Consider the following 15,818-nt stretch of genomic DNA (forward strand, 5'->3'; position numbering starts at 1 on the left):
TGTTAGTAGTAGCTGCATTGGTAGTAGTAGTAGTAGTATTTTAGTTTTTCAGTTTTCTTCTCAGTTCTTTCATTTTCTGGTTAAAATAAATGAATGACTCTGATGTCTAAATAATGATTGTTGGAGGAGTGAATACTAATGTAAATTTGTAAATCCTAACATAAATCTGTGTTTTTGGATGTGGGGCTGGGCATCATGGAGGTGCAGCAGGTATTGTTGCTACCTCAGAGCTCCTGGTTTGATCCTGTGTGGAGTTTCTGTGCATGTTCTCGCAGTGTCAGCATGGGTTTCCTCTGGGTTCTCCAGTTTCTTCCCACCATATAGCTCCAGCGATGTTGTCTTATAATTTGTCATATATAGTGTCATTGTACTGCAGAGGTTAATGTCTGTGATTTACTTCTATCTGTCTATCTATCTATCTATCTATTTTTGGGAAAGGGGTCCAGAAGCTTTGCCAACTTAGGAAATATAGCGCTGTTTTGGATATGAATATGCTGTCACCCGTAACTGTCATTTTGTACATTATATAGTGTTAGTTACTGGTAGCAAAAAAAATTTGTTTCATATTGAAAAGTTATCTAAGGTTAGTGAAGCTAGGTAGTGTTAAATATGTATTTATCTTTAATATCACTTAAAAGGGAAGTTGAAAACGTATTTGCCTACGTATATTACTAAACAATGTAAAACATAATTATTTGATTATAGCATACAGTAAGTGTCATTCCTAAGCTTCCTCTGGCCAAGGTGTGACCTTGTCAAGCTCCAGGCTTACCTCACTGAGCTCTGATTTGAAAAATGGGATGTTCTTCACATTAATTTGTTGACGAAATTTGACTCTTCACTAATCTCTCTAATTTAATGAACGCTTGTTAGTGTGTGTGCATATTATTTATTATTACATATTATATACTGAGTATATTACAGCTAAATAGTACACATTTAATAAATATTTAGTAAATACATTTATTAAAACACTTGTCAGTAACATCAATATTATCTACTCTTCATTATATATATCCATTATTAAAGTTTAAGAAGGGTTTCGAAAATCCGCAGAATCGTCCCACGTGGTAGAGGAGAACCCGCATTGCCGTGACGTCATCACAACGCGACCATCAGGGGATGGGCCAATCAAGAAGAGCACGTTGATGACTCAGAACGGTTCTGCGCTTGGACTACAGGAGGGAAAGAAAGGCCGGAGCGCAATATTTTAGCTTGTGTTGATTAAATTTCACTTGTCCTGCCTCACATTATACTTCCTGCTTGTTTCAGTGAGTTACATTTGAGCTGTTGGTGAAGTCGCGCTGAAGAACTTGTGCTAGCCATGTCAGTTACGGAGATGTTTAGCTACATCCAGGGCTTCTTAACTGCCGATCAAGATATTCGCGAGGTAAGGTGGAACAGTTCATGTTCATTAACTGAGGAATATGTATAATGATCGTCTTTAAGGTAAACAAGTATAAAATCTTAGCTGAATAAGAATGCCACATGTAAAAGTTCATGGAATCGTGGTTAGAAAACGTGAGGTTTACACGGATGTGGGATTGGATCAGGTTTAACAATATTGTCATTAGTTATGTATCTGCAAACCAGCAAAGCCGCCAAAAACACTTGTTAGCTTGGGTGGGTTCTAGTCTTTCCTAGGAAGAGCATTGCCCCTGATAGAAAACGTGCCTCCTTTTAACTTGTAGGATATAAGAAAAGTTGTCCAAATGCTGGAGCAGACCGCCAGGGAGATACTCACCATCCTTCAAAGTGTCCATCAACCAAGTGGTTTCAAAGACAGTAAGTGGACCTTATATATAGAAATATATTCGATAGTTTTCTATAGTACTGTAGGAGTCTATAACAGCCTGTGATTTCCCACCAGTTCCCAGCAAGTGTCTGAAGGCCAGGGAGCTGTTCTGCACTGTTCAAACCCAAATTGGTGATCTGAAAACAAAGTTCCCTGTGGAACAGTATTACAGGTCAGTGCAGAAATTCTATACAGTATGTAGTGTAATGTGAAGAACTTTACCTTAGGTGTATTCATTTTTACACATCACCTAGCAGAATATTTCATTAACTCTGCACAGGTTTCATGAGCACTGGAGGTTTGTTCTGCAGCGCCTTACCTTTCTTGCCGCTTTTGTGGTCTATTTGGAGAGCGAGTCCTTGGTGACACGAGAGGAGGTGGCGAAAATACTTGGAAGTATGTGTGATGATTTCTTTAAGGTTTTTACATGGCTTCTCATTGAAAGTATTAATATGGAGTAACAACTTTTTGTTTGTACAGTTGAAGTGGACAGAGAAAAAGGATTCCATCTGGACCTTGAAGATTATCTAGCGGGGATTCTTATTATGGCCAGTGAACTGGTAAGATATTAACTGTCAGGACTTTGAAAGGATTTTTGTAAAGTGTCACAAACTAAAATCTATTGTTAACTCCACAGTCAAGGTTGGCAGTCAATAGTGTAACCGCTGGAGACTATGGGCGTCCTCTACGTATCTCAAATTTCATCAACGAACTTGATTCCGGTTTTCGCCTGCTAAATCTGAAAAATGACCCTCTACGTAAACGCTATGATGGTCTCAAGTATGACGTGAAGAAGATTGAGGAGGTAGTGTATGACCTATCAATCCGGGGCCTTGCCAAGGAGCAGGAAGTCGGGGGAGACAAGTAGAGGCAGGAGAGGAACAGAAGAGGCCTTGGGGCAAATACCCTGGCTGGGATTCTCCATGAGTGCAAGAGTGGAGACTTAACCTGCCTATGGGCAGGCACATGGAGGAAGAGAAGATCAGATGGAAGTGTTGAAGCCCCAGTAGCCTTTGACAGTGGTGTGGATTTTGTAGCCAACCGTCTGCCCTAGTGGAAAGCTGTTTAGGCCTGATAAAAATGGGAGAAGCTGTGTTTCTCACTGCTGTTGAGAGAAGTTTACTCATGTACAGTTCATCTGTATGCTTGGTTGGATGTGTCATTTTGTTGTTCTTTATTGTTCTGTGCTGGTCATCACATTTGTAAAGCATTGTATAAACATTGGACATGGTTGACACTTGGATGAGGTGATTTAAAAATACTTCATTTTCTTTTCAATATCACTGAGGTCTGTAATATAATTGTACTACACGTGAAAGTGAGTTATGGTTAAAAATTTGGCCTACAGTTTTTTTGACTGTTTTAAATATGTACTGAGGAGTGCATAAGGTGAAGCTACAGTGGTGAAGTGTCTACAGAAATGACTAGAGCAGAGGAAAATGTATGATTTGCCTAAACTACACAAAACTGCTGCTTTTGAGAAAAATATCTGAATTTTTTACAGCTTCTGTATTTTATTTTTTTTCTACCCCCACCCTGGTCAGTACCTACAGACATATTCACAGGAATAGAGGTGCACATTTGTCAGTGTTCTCTCCGAGCCTCAAACTCTTTGTTATGAAGAATTACTATTCAGAAAGTTTCTGCTAAAACATGTTTTGCACGTTTATGTTGTAAGGCGATTGCAAAGAGGATACATGGAAGAGCAAAGAATATTCTTTAATGAAGGTGACAGTTTTGCCTTTTTTTTATAATCTTGTCATGTGCATCTGCTCTCATGACCTCCATTTTTAAAACTTATTTATAAATAATGTTAGACTATTGCATGTTGTGTATGGTCTGAAGACTGCAGTTTTGCAAAATCCACTTCTCGTCGTCATCAGATGTGAAAAGTCAGTTTTTGTTTGTGTTTTTGGGAAATCAATTATTGTTTGCCTACATTTCACTGGTATGTAATGTCCAGCTATACATGTGAGCATGTGATTGGCCTGCTTTATAAATGTATGCCTAAGTACTGTTTGACACAACACATGAAGTACCTATTTTGACTTTAACACTAGTCCAAAGGTGTCAGCAGTAATAATATGCACTTTTTCCTCATGGAATGATGTCTGGTATATTACTACTGAATTGACTTATGAGTTCTCTCTCTCTCTCTCGCTCTCTCTCGCTCTCTTGATGTTCCAACCACTTTGTGTTAATATTGTGTAATAAAGTGCATCACAAACAAACCCATTTTCAGTAAACACGTAGCCAGTGAAAAGATCAAATCACGTGTTCTTTTTCATTTATATTTAATATAATTCACCAATTTGTACACATGGAAAATATTAAATTAGGTTTTGTAAATAAAGAAAAGAACAGCATGTCTGGTCTCAGTTAAAAGAATGACTGTTTATGTGGTAAGTTAAAACCCTCTTCTATTGAGTAATGTACTGTAGAAGCTGCAGTGTTTGCTGTGCCATTGATGATTCATTTTTGTAATGAAAAACAAAATTCTGCCTCCATAGGCATATAATTAACAATTCATGTCTATCAGTGCCAATGCTAACCAGAATAATCTAAATTATGGAAGCATTTTCTGGACTTTATTCAATTGCTAATTAGAAAATGATCATTCAAACAATCTTTGCAATTGCAGTTCCCTTATGAGTGTGTATAATAAGGCATAATTCTAAGTCAGTTACAAAACATGTATTCACATTTGTGTTTCTCTGCACAGCAATGTGCAACTGTTGCCAAAATTAAACGGCAAAGTCTATTAGATATTTCATTTTTATAGTCTAAACTGCTATGATTATGCTATATTTAAAAAAGTAATTGCACTTTCTCATCCTCTGCTACACCTGGGACAAAATAAAACACCTTTGCAATCCTATAGGCATTAGGCTATCATGGGCACAGGCTCGCTGGAACTGGACAGTCGAAGATTAAAAAAAAAAAAGTCACTTGTCCTTTTCCAGTCTTCAACTGTCCGGTTTCAGTGAGTCTGTGCGCATGATGGCCTCAGAGTCTTGTTCTTGGCTGACAGGAGTGGAACCTGATGTGGTCTTCTGCTGTTGTCTCTCATCCACCTCAAGGTTTGAAGTGTTGTGCTTTCTGAGATGCTCTTCTGCTCACCATGGTGGTAAAGAGTGATTATTTGAGTTACTAGAGACTTCCTGTCAGCTCAGACCAGTCTAGTCTAGTTCTCCTCTGATCTCTCACATCAATAAGGTGTTTCAGCTGCAGCCCCTCTGCACACAGGATGTGTTTTGCACCATTCTGTCTAAACTCAAGAGGTTGTTGTGTGTGAAAATTCCAGGAGATCGGCAGTTTCTGAAATACTCAAACCATTGGCAAAGTCACAGAGATCCCACTTTTTCCCCATTCTGATATTTGATGTGGACATTAACTGAAGCTCTTGACCTGAATATGAATGATTTTAGCACATGATTGGCTGATTGGATAACTGCATAAATGAGCAGGTGTCCCTAATAAAGTGGATGGTCTGTGTGTTTGTGTGTATATATATAATGTTTTTTCTTTTTTTTTTCTTTTTTGAAAACTACAAACACTGCCAACAGGACAACACTGAAGTCATGAAATGTCATTTTTTGCCAGCATTAAAATGTCCTTAGCAATATTTTTTAACATTGCAAGGGTCTGCAACCACATCCACAAGTTTACACTTTGACTGAAACACATGCCTTTTTAAAAAAAGTCCCTCCTAAAATCCTGCTTGTAGCATGGGGATGAGAAAGTGCCATTGCAAACGTAAGGATTGCTATTACTTTTTTAATATGGCAGAATCTGACAAGTTTAGGCACTGAAACTGAAACTACACTGCTGTAAACAAAAATGCAAATGCAAATACATGTTTTACAATTTAAGTTGATTTATGTCTCATATTATGCACACTGATAAGGGAAATGCAACTGCAAATGCATGTTTAAAATATAATTTGTGTTTAGCATTGGAACAAAATTTGGAGTAAAATAAAAAATAAAGAGTAAAGCTTTTAATAAAAACAAATATTTCCACATAGACTAAAGTGCATTAAACAGAAAATGAGACTTTCTATTAGCATGATGGAGACGGTGAGAGGAGTTTAGAGAACAATAAGTTTTCTCATAAGATTTAATTGGATTGGGGGAGACTGGCTCTGACGTTTCAGTAGGCAATCAAATGAAAGGCACGCGGTTTTCTCTCTTATCAATTATCAAATGTTCAGCATTTCTTGGTTTTGGAAGATCAATTTCTGATACTCCAACATTTAAAGTTACTGCTACTATATCATAACCAGATGCAGTTTCACCACTACCTTTAGTGTGGCAACAGCAATTAAAATAATTGACTGATAGAAGACTTGCTACTGTATATTTAAATAAAACAAATGTTGTTATAAGTTTATCTTACTGCAGTGTGTCAGTAAGGATTACGGTGAATTAAAACCAGCATTACTGTAGCTACAATATGCTTGTTAATTATTGCTGCTTTGTTCCCCCAGCACAGTGATAATAATGCAGGTATACGGGTATTTTAGGATTCAGATGTCGCAAGAAGCTCGTTATAGCTTAAAATGAAACTACAGTGACACTTACGCAAATGGCCTTGGACGCTTCACTGGTAGTGGGAATGGAACATTTTGTCATTTTTCAGACTAATGAAAAGAGAGGAAGAGGGCTGTGACATATCGTATTGGAAAAAAACGACATATGGAATCTGGCTCAGTCTTCACACATTACACTAGTTGTCACATTTGTGCGTCTTTGTTAAAAAGGATTTCTAATGATAATTTTCTTTCTCAATATAATTTTTAAACAAATATTTTCACTCATGCTGTTACAAATAATTGCTGAAAACATTTATGTCAATAGCAAATTGCACAATCTGTGGCCAGTGACGTTCCCAACCACGTTCTCATTTTGGTCCACTAAAAGCTGATTTTCCCCCTTTTTGTGAATGTCAGTGTCTACCTATAGAAAGTGCACTTTTCTGGCCAAATCATCAAACATTTGTTTTCCATAATGTAATACTGTCAATTAAATATTTTAAAATAATTTCCACCAGATTTAAGTTGCGTAAATAAGTCTCAAGAGCGGCTCTGGGACGTGTTGATCATTATATTAGGGAGTGCGTTGCGTCTTTTTCTCCAGAGCCCCAGATCACATGCGTACCTCTTAATCAGACGAAACCACTGCTGCGTACGTGATTTGTCAGAGGCACGTAAAACAAAGGCTTCGCGTCGGATGTCCAGCACCTCGAACGTGTCATCACAGTCCGGGTCGGTCGAAACCACACAGTTAGCCAGATGGATGGGCTCACGCAGTACAGCAAACTTGCCACTACTTTTATCTTTAATCAGTACCAGCACACCATCCTGCACGGTCTCGAAGGCCTCCGTTTGGTCTCCACGTCCCCCTCCTTCTGCCGTGCGCACCATTAGCAGGCTTTGAACATTCTGGAACTTGAGGGACTTGCTGCCTTTTTTCACCCACTGGCCATCAGCGGGTTGTGAGATCTGCAGCGGACCCTCCATAATAAAGCGCGTGCTCTCACGAGCCCAGCCTACAAGCTTCATGGATGTCTCTCTCATCTCAATGTTGATCACTTCACGGTTCTTGCGGCTCTCGCGCCGGAAGGAGCGCAGGGACCATGTGGCTGTGCCCTCCTGCTTGCTCTTCATGTTGATGTGCTCCAGGTGAGACTCCACACGACTTTTGGCCTCCTTCAGACGCTCGTAATCAGGGTGGTATTCGTTAGTGGCCTTGATGATGCGGCTCAACAGCAGCGGATACTTGGTCACACGCTGCAGTGGAGCCATGAGGAAGGAGCGCAGATTCATGCGCCGCAGGGCCGTATTGTCATTCTGGGATACGTCAAGGAAAATCCTGGTGGACAGCCAGAAAAACAGTCATATATGAATTCATATTGATTTCCAGTGTATCTCAATGCCTGCACAAGCTTAGCATCAGTGAGACAGTCTGGTCATGTGACCAGTATTCTAAAGTGAAATATGCATTTACATATTGCAGGTATGCAGTCATTTATCAGTGTAAAGGCTGTGACACCCAAAATCATGCAAATGCTGTTTTTTTTTTTTAAGGCTTCTGTACAAAAGACTATTAAGTCACATGGCTGTGTGGTAAACTGTTGTATGAAATAATTAAAATAGGAATTAAATTAACAAACAAAGTTAAATATTCACCTCCGTGGGCAATTTAAAAGGATTTTTTGCTATAGTAAAATTGGCATCTGCAAAGATTTGCCCAGTAAATGTCAAGTAGGCAAACAAAATGATCAAAAACAAAATAACAATTATAATAATCTAACACTAAAGGCTACAATGCCTTTGGGAATGGCCACAGATTAGCATGTGTTTGTTTAAAATTTTTCTCACAGTAGAGATGCCGCCTAGGCCTATGTGCAGTTGGCAAAGACATTAGAAAGCAGCCTCCGGTACTACATTTCTTTTTTTATACCTAAGCAACTCTTTTTCCTTCTCCAGCGTGTTAAGCATGTTGACAGATGTTGACTGCTGCAAGCAGTACGTTTGAAAGGCTGGCAGCATGTTGACAAACTCCAAGAAGATTTCTCCAATGCATACAGTGAGCAGATCTTCATCTCCCTGAATGTTTAAAACAAAGAACACTCAATTTATCATACGGTTCCATGTCACACTTGGCCTGCATAATGGTGGTTAGGCACTGATGTTTGTAGAGCGACTTTGATGCAATCTTTATCATAAAAAGTGCTACAACAATAAAATATTATTCTATAATATAGTATACTTTAAGCAAATCTTCTGGTATGCAGTTTATGGTGGGTGTTTGTGGCAGATCATCTGCTCAACGTGGAAAATAGTTGTAATGGTGCAGTAGTGTCCTGACCTGATCGAGTGCTTGGTCAATATTGTCCTGCAGATGCTCGGTGAACCTGTCATTCACATCAATAAGCTCCTGCACATTGCTGAAGACCACGGTCAACTGTTCGGCTGTGAGCAGTCCTGCACTCTGCATGGGGAAGTAGAACTCTTCCTTGATGATGCGCAGATCCTCGCCGTAACTCGACTCTGTGTTGAGGAACTCCAGAATGGCCTCCTTGCGCTCGGTCCGTAACTTCGAGCATCGCTCACACATGCCCTCCTCTCGAGTGGTGTCTCGGTGGCCACAGTCTGGGCACGGCCGCTGGGTCTCCCATGTTTTAAATGATTCTGAGGGTCTCTTCCAGCCCGGTGCCAGTCCAGACCCGATACCACTGTCCACTCTCTCCACTTCAGTGCCGGCACTGTGGCGAGTCCGGCGTGGCTCCTCCTCATCCTCACGCTCATCGCTCAGCCCCACCACGCCACTGTCTGCACTCACACTGCTCACTGTGCTCCAGCGGTGCTGGCATACACGATTCACACCCAGGCGTCCATTCCGGCCTTCTCCTCTAGGCTCAGAGTGGCCCCTAACTGTGCGCATGCCTGACAGGAAAAACACACAGGAAATGTTATGCTTTGTTTGACCATATGATTTGTGGAGTCTGTGCCCCAGTTTCAACATCTACAAGATACAGGGAACTGCTTGGACTTTTAGGAGAAGGCACAAACAAAAGAAAAGTGCCCTCAGAAAGGACGTGGTTTATGGAATGGAAGGTGGTTTATCCTAAGGGCAGTGGCTGCAGAGGCAGCAGCATTACAGTGATAAAATCAAAGCTAACAGTTGCTAAAGGCAAGTCTTTGCTGCAAAGGAGTGGTTACATTGAAAATGAATAAAGTGATAGTCTTATCACTTATCATCATCAGTGTGAAAAAGGCCAACTGATGTTAAAACTATCAGTGTTTGTATTTGTAATACAATTCAGCAGTTTCATTAAAATAACAATTAATTAATTAAAAAAAATTTAGATTCATGCCGGTGAGCAGCAATTGCATTCATGTCAGTAAAATATGTACTTATGTCTCATATCATATCGTATCTGATATGAAATACTGTATATGAGCAATAGCAGTCCACTTAAAGAGTTTGCTACTAATTTAAGTGGACGAGGAACTGCCATGGGACTCACCACTATCTCTGTCCCTGCGTTGACTGTGGAGACGTGCTGCTGCAGCAATCTTCATCTCCAGCTGCTTGCGTTTGGCAGCGTCAGTGGGCATGGGGTCGCTGTAGTGAGGGCGCAGGCGACACTCCCGCTGCGCCCTCACCGATCCAGCCGGCTCATAGGTTGCATCCGAGCTAGAGCGCCTGCATCCTGACCCAAAGAGCTTCTAATTGGACAAAGAGCCATCAGTCAGCTTAGCCACTCATCACACTGTGCAGTGAATTAGTTAGTATTGATTGGTTAAAGGATGAAGATAAAGGCAGCCACAGGTGGAGTGCTTGAAGTATTAATCAGGGGAAATCCCTCTGAACCACAAGTTGTGTCCCATTACTGAGGCTAATAATATGCAATACAAAAGCAAAAATAGGATACTTTAACAATCCTTTTAAAGTAGTGTTTTCAAAGAGTAAAAGTTTTTTTTTAAATTTTATTTTACAATTTATTTACAAAAATAGAATTCCTTAATGTAAAAAATAAATAAAATAGCTCGAAAAGATGTTTATAACAGAGATGTGCAGGGGAATTCATCAGGGATCATGCTTATAAATGAGAGAATATAGAAGAGTTTGGAGACAGTTACTTTGTGTGTGTTTGTGTGTGTGTGTATATATGTATATAGTATTGTTCATAATATCACAACACCCTATTTGGCCATTTCGGTTTCTTTTATACCCAACACACTTTGTCTTGTTGCTATGAATTACATTTCTTTGTGTTTTTTATTTTGTCCGAAGGATATCCAAACATTTGAATTCAACTGTAACTCGGACACTTTACATTATACAATCCCAAAAGTAAGAATTTCATTAAAAACATTTTAATGCCTCAGAAAAAGACTAAACCCTTTTGAGGTACTGATTTACAGCAACTGACCAGGAGGTTGAAAGTTCCCAAGATTTACAAAACTTGTAGTCTGTGGTAGACATGGTTTTAAATTATTGACAACTTCTCATGGTAATTGGTATGAATGGTAATTCACTAATGCTGACCTCCAGAAGACCTGGCTCAACACTTGACACAGTACACCAACAATACATCCAATAGACCAGCTACTGAATAAGCTAGGCTGACAGTGATACGTTTCAACTGCTATCAGTGCCTGAGTAACAAGACACCTTAGGTGCAGGTATCGCCCAGAATAAATAACGATGTCGCTGCTATCGTAATTAATAACAAAACAACAATCCACATGAGACTTGGTGCGGGTAACAGAGCTGAGCTATGCATGATGCCAGGTGAACACAGTGAATCTCAATTCCACCAGCCTAATACAAAATACATGAACTAATACAACCAAAGGAGCCGATCAATATTACCCTCAACCTTCCAGCCAACAGTCACCAGAGACCAAATGCATGTGGCGCAATGAAGAACCAGCTGGCATTTTAAACAGAAAGAGCAAACACAGACACACATCCACACACTCGCAGTCTTACATGCAAATGGAAGGAAACCGGTTACCAGCTTGAAACCTCCCTCTAATCCTGTGAGAGAGTCATTCTGAGCTGCACGTTTGTGTGCACCGTTACATGTCTGCAGTTGTCTGTGCTGTGCAGCTGCATGTTCAGCCTCATCTAGTCCCTGTGCATGTGTGACACAGCACTCCGCAGTCCGCGGATACACACGGAGAAAGAGAGGGTCATGATGAAGAGAAATAAAGAGCTCTGTGTGTGTGTGTGGTGTGTGTGTGCGCGTGTGTGCGTGTGTGTGGGAAGGGGAATTGCCTTACGCATTCTCTTGGCTCTTCTCGTCCAGTAGCTTCACTGCAAGCCTCCTGTCTGCAGGCCGGCGTTGTCATGGCAACGCAGGCAGATTGACACCCGGGCTGGGGAGTGGTGATGTCAGTACCGTCGTGCTGGTCATGTGACAGCCTGACGGGGGCTTTGGCGCTGATCTCTGCACTGCAGCTGAGGGAGGAGGACAAGGAGTAGAAAGCAGGGAGGGGGGTGATGAAGGATGAGAGAGGGAGGGAGAGGGATCTATTAAGGTGAATTTATGATTCCTTCCTCCTCCTCTCTTTCTCCTCTATGAGGCATGTGGCTGTGCATCCCCCATTTTCTCCAGGGATAAAGGGGCTGAAGAGCAATTAGATGCTTCAGTTCACATTAGCACCTGAACTCACAAGATGTGCAGCTCTTTGACTGATCTCTCAGATTTCTTTGTGTGTGTATCTCTCTGGGTTTAACTGCGCTGTGTGTATGTGTTTGCGTAGAGGGTATATGTGATGTAAATGTGTCCATTTCATCAGTAGCACTTTTTTCAGTTTTATATTTACTACACCCTCTCGTACCATTGACATTTGTGTTATCTCTTATTGCACAGATCAATGTGATGAGATATGGCCCTTGATAAATAGACTTCCATTTCTTCTTGTCTGCCACATCAGGATCTGCACTGCTAATGCAGAATACATCACAAAGGCCTGTGCACATAGATATGATCCTGCAATACTGCTGACAGCACAACAATACGCAGGGCTGAATCATAATTCAGAGTGCACACTCACATATGCATACACCATATGCATGAATATAAACAAAGAAAAGTGTCATGTATAAAAGTATATGCTCTGACTACATAAGGAAATTTTAGCCTACATGCATTTGCTTCGTTTTTCTGGTGGAGGTGCATTAAATATATATCTGATGTAAAACACAAAACCAGCCCCAGCACTGAAAAGAGCCTCATTTACTCTTTGTCTTTACAACCCACTTTAATCACTACATTTCATAATTAACGAGGGAAAGATGACATGCTATATTGCTTAAATATGTTGTTTTACATTTAAGCCCATTTTTAAATGCATAATATTTCAGCAGCAAATCAAATAAAAATTGTACAAAAAATTGTATTTAAATTATTTAAGTTATTTTTTTTAGCAAATTTCTAGATGCAAAACACCTTATGGACTTGGTGTCTAATTCATACACTCTCTCACTCACGTTTAGCAGGAGGTAAATTCTCCACAAGGGAAGCTGTAACTCAAATATCTTTATGTGGCATTATCACAAGGGGAAGAAAAACTGGTATGAACCCATGTAGTCTGTAGTGAATGGATGCATGTTTGCATTTCATGTTTATGTATATGAAATGCCGAAAAACACAGTCATTGCATTGCACTTGGAAGGCAACTCCCTAGATATGCTGTATATCTCTAGCATTTGGGAGACAGCTCTGGAGGAACCTTTAAAGGTTTCATGAAGAACCATACAACAGAGGGTTTCCTTGTAATAAAAGCTTTCACATAGATCCCCTTTGGAAAAGCCCTTAAAACATCTAAAACCCTTAACTAGCCAAAGAACCTCTGCAGAACTCTTTTTTCTAAAACTTGCTAGCTTTTGCTTTAGGTACCTAGCTAGCTATTTATTCAGTGAACAGTAATCTAGTTGTGTTCAGTACCAAAAAAATAGCTACTGCTAATTAGGGGATCCATCCTCAGGTAAGCTGATAAACTATTGAGCAAAGTGAATAAACATCATATACCCACAGCATGCTAAAACCAATGCCACGTGATGATACTGAAAGGTGTACTGAATGTAATGCCTCCTAAAGTTCCTTCTTGATTAAAATGCTGCCCAATGATACAGTTGACTCTGAAGGCAGCTCTGTAATATAACATTATAGATGGAGCTGAAAAACATTCTTCTTTCCTATTAATGCTTAAATGTTAATTATCCAATAAGTTTGATTGCTAGCCAGTAACTTCTACTTGTAAAGAAGCCATCACACCGTGCTGTGTAGTCAGCTCATGTAAATTCATGGTACAGGTACGGTAGGAGGAGCTCCTCATATCTGCACACTCTAAATTTCTGCATATTTTGCAGCTATAGCTGAGCACATTGCAATGTCCAACTATCACCAGGAAAGAGGAGCACAGTCTTGCTGGAATACAGTAATTTTGTTTATAAAACTAACTTGGCCTGAACTACTGAAACAAGATATTTACAGATTATTTTCTTGCATGAGAGTCATGATTTCATGCTGTACTATGGATATATTTAGAATTTCACCTAGACGATATCAGGGTTTGAGGACTGTGATTTCAGTTTGTACTCATACAAAGGCAGCTCCACTTCTGTGGGGTAGTATTTAGTATTTAGGCTAGACTAATCATCCTTGTAAAAATGTAATCAGAAGGAATATGTAATTATTTCAGGCAGATCATTGATTGAAGTAAATTAGAACAATCATATGGCCAGGAAGTATATGGAATATTGTTGGTTTAATATATTTTAATGAAGCAGAAACACCATGATTAACCACATAAATTCATCACATAAATCCCCCCCTCCCAAACCTTCAGTCCTATGACTCTTATCAAAATATATTTCAGATCTATGAGAAACACTGAATTAATTTCACTCTTACCTCTTCTTTATGAGGTCCAGTGCTGATCCAAGGAGGTCCGCCTTAATCTTGTAGATCTTGGCTCCATAACTAGAGAGATCTTTCCCATCCAGGAGTATTGCAGGACAGCAGGTTGATGCCCCCTCAGCATTCTCCCTGTTGGGAGGGAAAGGGACCACAGGTGGAGCCATACTTTCAGAGTCTCCTGCTTTCTCAGTGTGCTCTTCTCCTGCAGTGGTACTCTGGGGTTGCAGAGGAGAGCGAGGTGCAGGCCCTGTGCAGATTGGGGCATCTGAAGCTTCTTCAGTGGACCTGCCATTACTTGACTCTTCTCCACTGGAACCACATGGATGAGCTGCATCAGTAGTGCTGCAGTTTTGCCAGACTTCTGTGACAGTTTTAGCCTCAGTATGTAATCTGTCTTTAACTTTCTCTTCACAGTTTCCTTCTCTGCATTGGCCTTCCTGTCTGGCTACTCCACTGGTTGGAGCTGTTGAAGAACCCAGGCCTTCAGCACTCTCTTTTTGCCTCATCCTCTTGAACTCTTCAAATGTCGGGATGTGCAAGCGACTCATGGGAGGTCTTTTTCTCTCAGAAGCAGACTGGGCAATACTGCTGACATGCTCAGAGGTGTGCGACTTGCTGAAGTTCGCTTCCTGGCTGGAGCTGAGTGCCAGGTTAGGCGTGCTCCTCTGCCTGTGAAGCTGTAGCCGCCGCAGCACCTCCTGCTTGATTTCCTCTGGGCTGGTGATACGACGAGCATATAGCTCTTTCTTGCCATTCACCTGTCCTGGAGAAGAGAGATGACCAAAATGTGATGCCATTTCATGATCGCTAAAAGAATGTGGGGTGTTACTTAGCAAAGGCTGAGGGCGAAGGGGCTTGTTAGGCTCAGCCACACGTGTACTCTGAAGGCGAAGTTTGTCTCTCAGGCCTTTCCGGGCATTTCCGTTCATGGCCCAGTCCTCCACAGCAGGAAAAAGCCACTGAGGAAACAGAGGCAAGTCCTTCCTCATTAGTCCCTGACGAGGACAGAAAGCCATGTTCTCAGGGGAGTGCATCATAGTGATCCCTGTGACCTGTGATCCCTGAGAAGTTCCATCATACCACTGACTGCTGGAGGTACAGTGGAGAACAAACTCACTCTCCATGCTTCTGTAAGTGTACATACCAGGGTCTGCATTCCAGTGCAGATTTTCCAGGCTACGGTATAGTCGATTATTGCCCGAGTTAATACAGCTCTGTGAGAGTTGCCCTGCCTGGTAGCTGGACTCAGACTCTGGCTGTTTAAGTGGATGCACATTGCTGGTGGAACAGTACCTAAGCCCCATGTTGCTAAAGAGGTTGTTGTTGGGTCCTGCTGGATAGCGGTTCAATGGTGCGTCTAGGTTGATGTATGAGGGGTTTCTGTGTTGAGGGAAACCAGATAGTGGGGGGCCAAGGACAGAGAGAGGATCTGGCAACTCGCTGTAGCAAGACTCCAGGTCCATGCTGCAGCCAGCAGGGGAGGCTGCTGGGGAATACTCACATGGCAAAGGTTCTACGTCTGGCATGACCACAGCAAGAGCTGCCATCCATTACAGAGAGGTGCTGGGACCACAGCCCT

At 41.1% G+C, this 15,818-nt stretch overlaps 2 protein-coding genes across 3 annotated transcripts in view; one reads left to right on the forward strand and one right to left on the reverse strand.

The window, feature by feature from the left end:
* The window catches only part of tsn (translin), a 7,415-nt gene extending 3,350 nt beyond the window's left edge, over positions 1-4,065 (forward strand). Inside the window, exons 2-7 of the mRNA XM_034304671.2 lie at positions 1,057-1,390; positions 1,692-1,785; positions 1,871-1,967; positions 2,076-2,191; positions 2,276-2,355; positions 2,433-4,065. Of these exons, the coding sequence (XP_034160562.1) occupies positions 1,325-1,390; positions 1,692-1,785; positions 1,871-1,967; positions 2,076-2,191; positions 2,276-2,355; positions 2,433-2,663 (684 nt within the window). The 5' untranslated portion in view covers positions 1,057-1,324 and the 3' untranslated portion in view covers positions 2,664-4,065. The remainder of the gene's footprint in view (positions 1-1,056; positions 1,391-1,691; positions 1,786-1,870; positions 1,968-2,075; positions 2,192-2,275; positions 2,356-2,432) is intronic.
* A 7-nt stretch (positions 4,066-4,072) lies between these two features.
* si:dkey-91i10.2 (uncharacterized protein LOC555224 homolog) overlaps positions 4,073-15,818 on the reverse strand; it is a 37,446-nt gene continuing 25,700 nt past the window's right edge. For both annotated transcript variants that reach the window (XM_034304896.2, XM_026913177.3), the window contains exons 3-8: positions 14,234-15,816; positions 11,595-11,772; positions 9,830-10,031; positions 8,668-9,245; positions 8,260-8,405; positions 4,073-7,668 (exon numbers count right to left, since the gene is read on the reverse strand). In XM_034304896.2, coding sequence (XP_034160787.2) covers positions 6,870-7,668; positions 8,260-8,405; positions 8,668-9,245; positions 9,830-10,031; positions 11,595-11,772; positions 14,234-15,786 — 3,456 coding nt within the window. In that variant the 5' untranslated portion in view covers positions 15,787-15,816 and the 3' untranslated portion in view covers positions 4,073-6,869. The remainder of the gene's footprint in view (positions 7,669-8,259; positions 8,406-8,667; positions 9,246-9,829; positions 10,032-11,594; positions 11,773-14,233; positions 15,817-15,818) is intronic.

This window comes from Pangasianodon hypophthalmus, chromosome 5 (genome assembly GCF_027358585.1).
Source record: "Pangasianodon hypophthalmus isolate fPanHyp1 chromosome 5, fPanHyp1.pri, whole genome shotgun sequence".
Taxonomy (NCBI): domain Eukaryota; kingdom Metazoa; phylum Chordata; class Actinopteri; order Siluriformes; family Pangasiidae; genus Pangasianodon; species Pangasianodon hypophthalmus.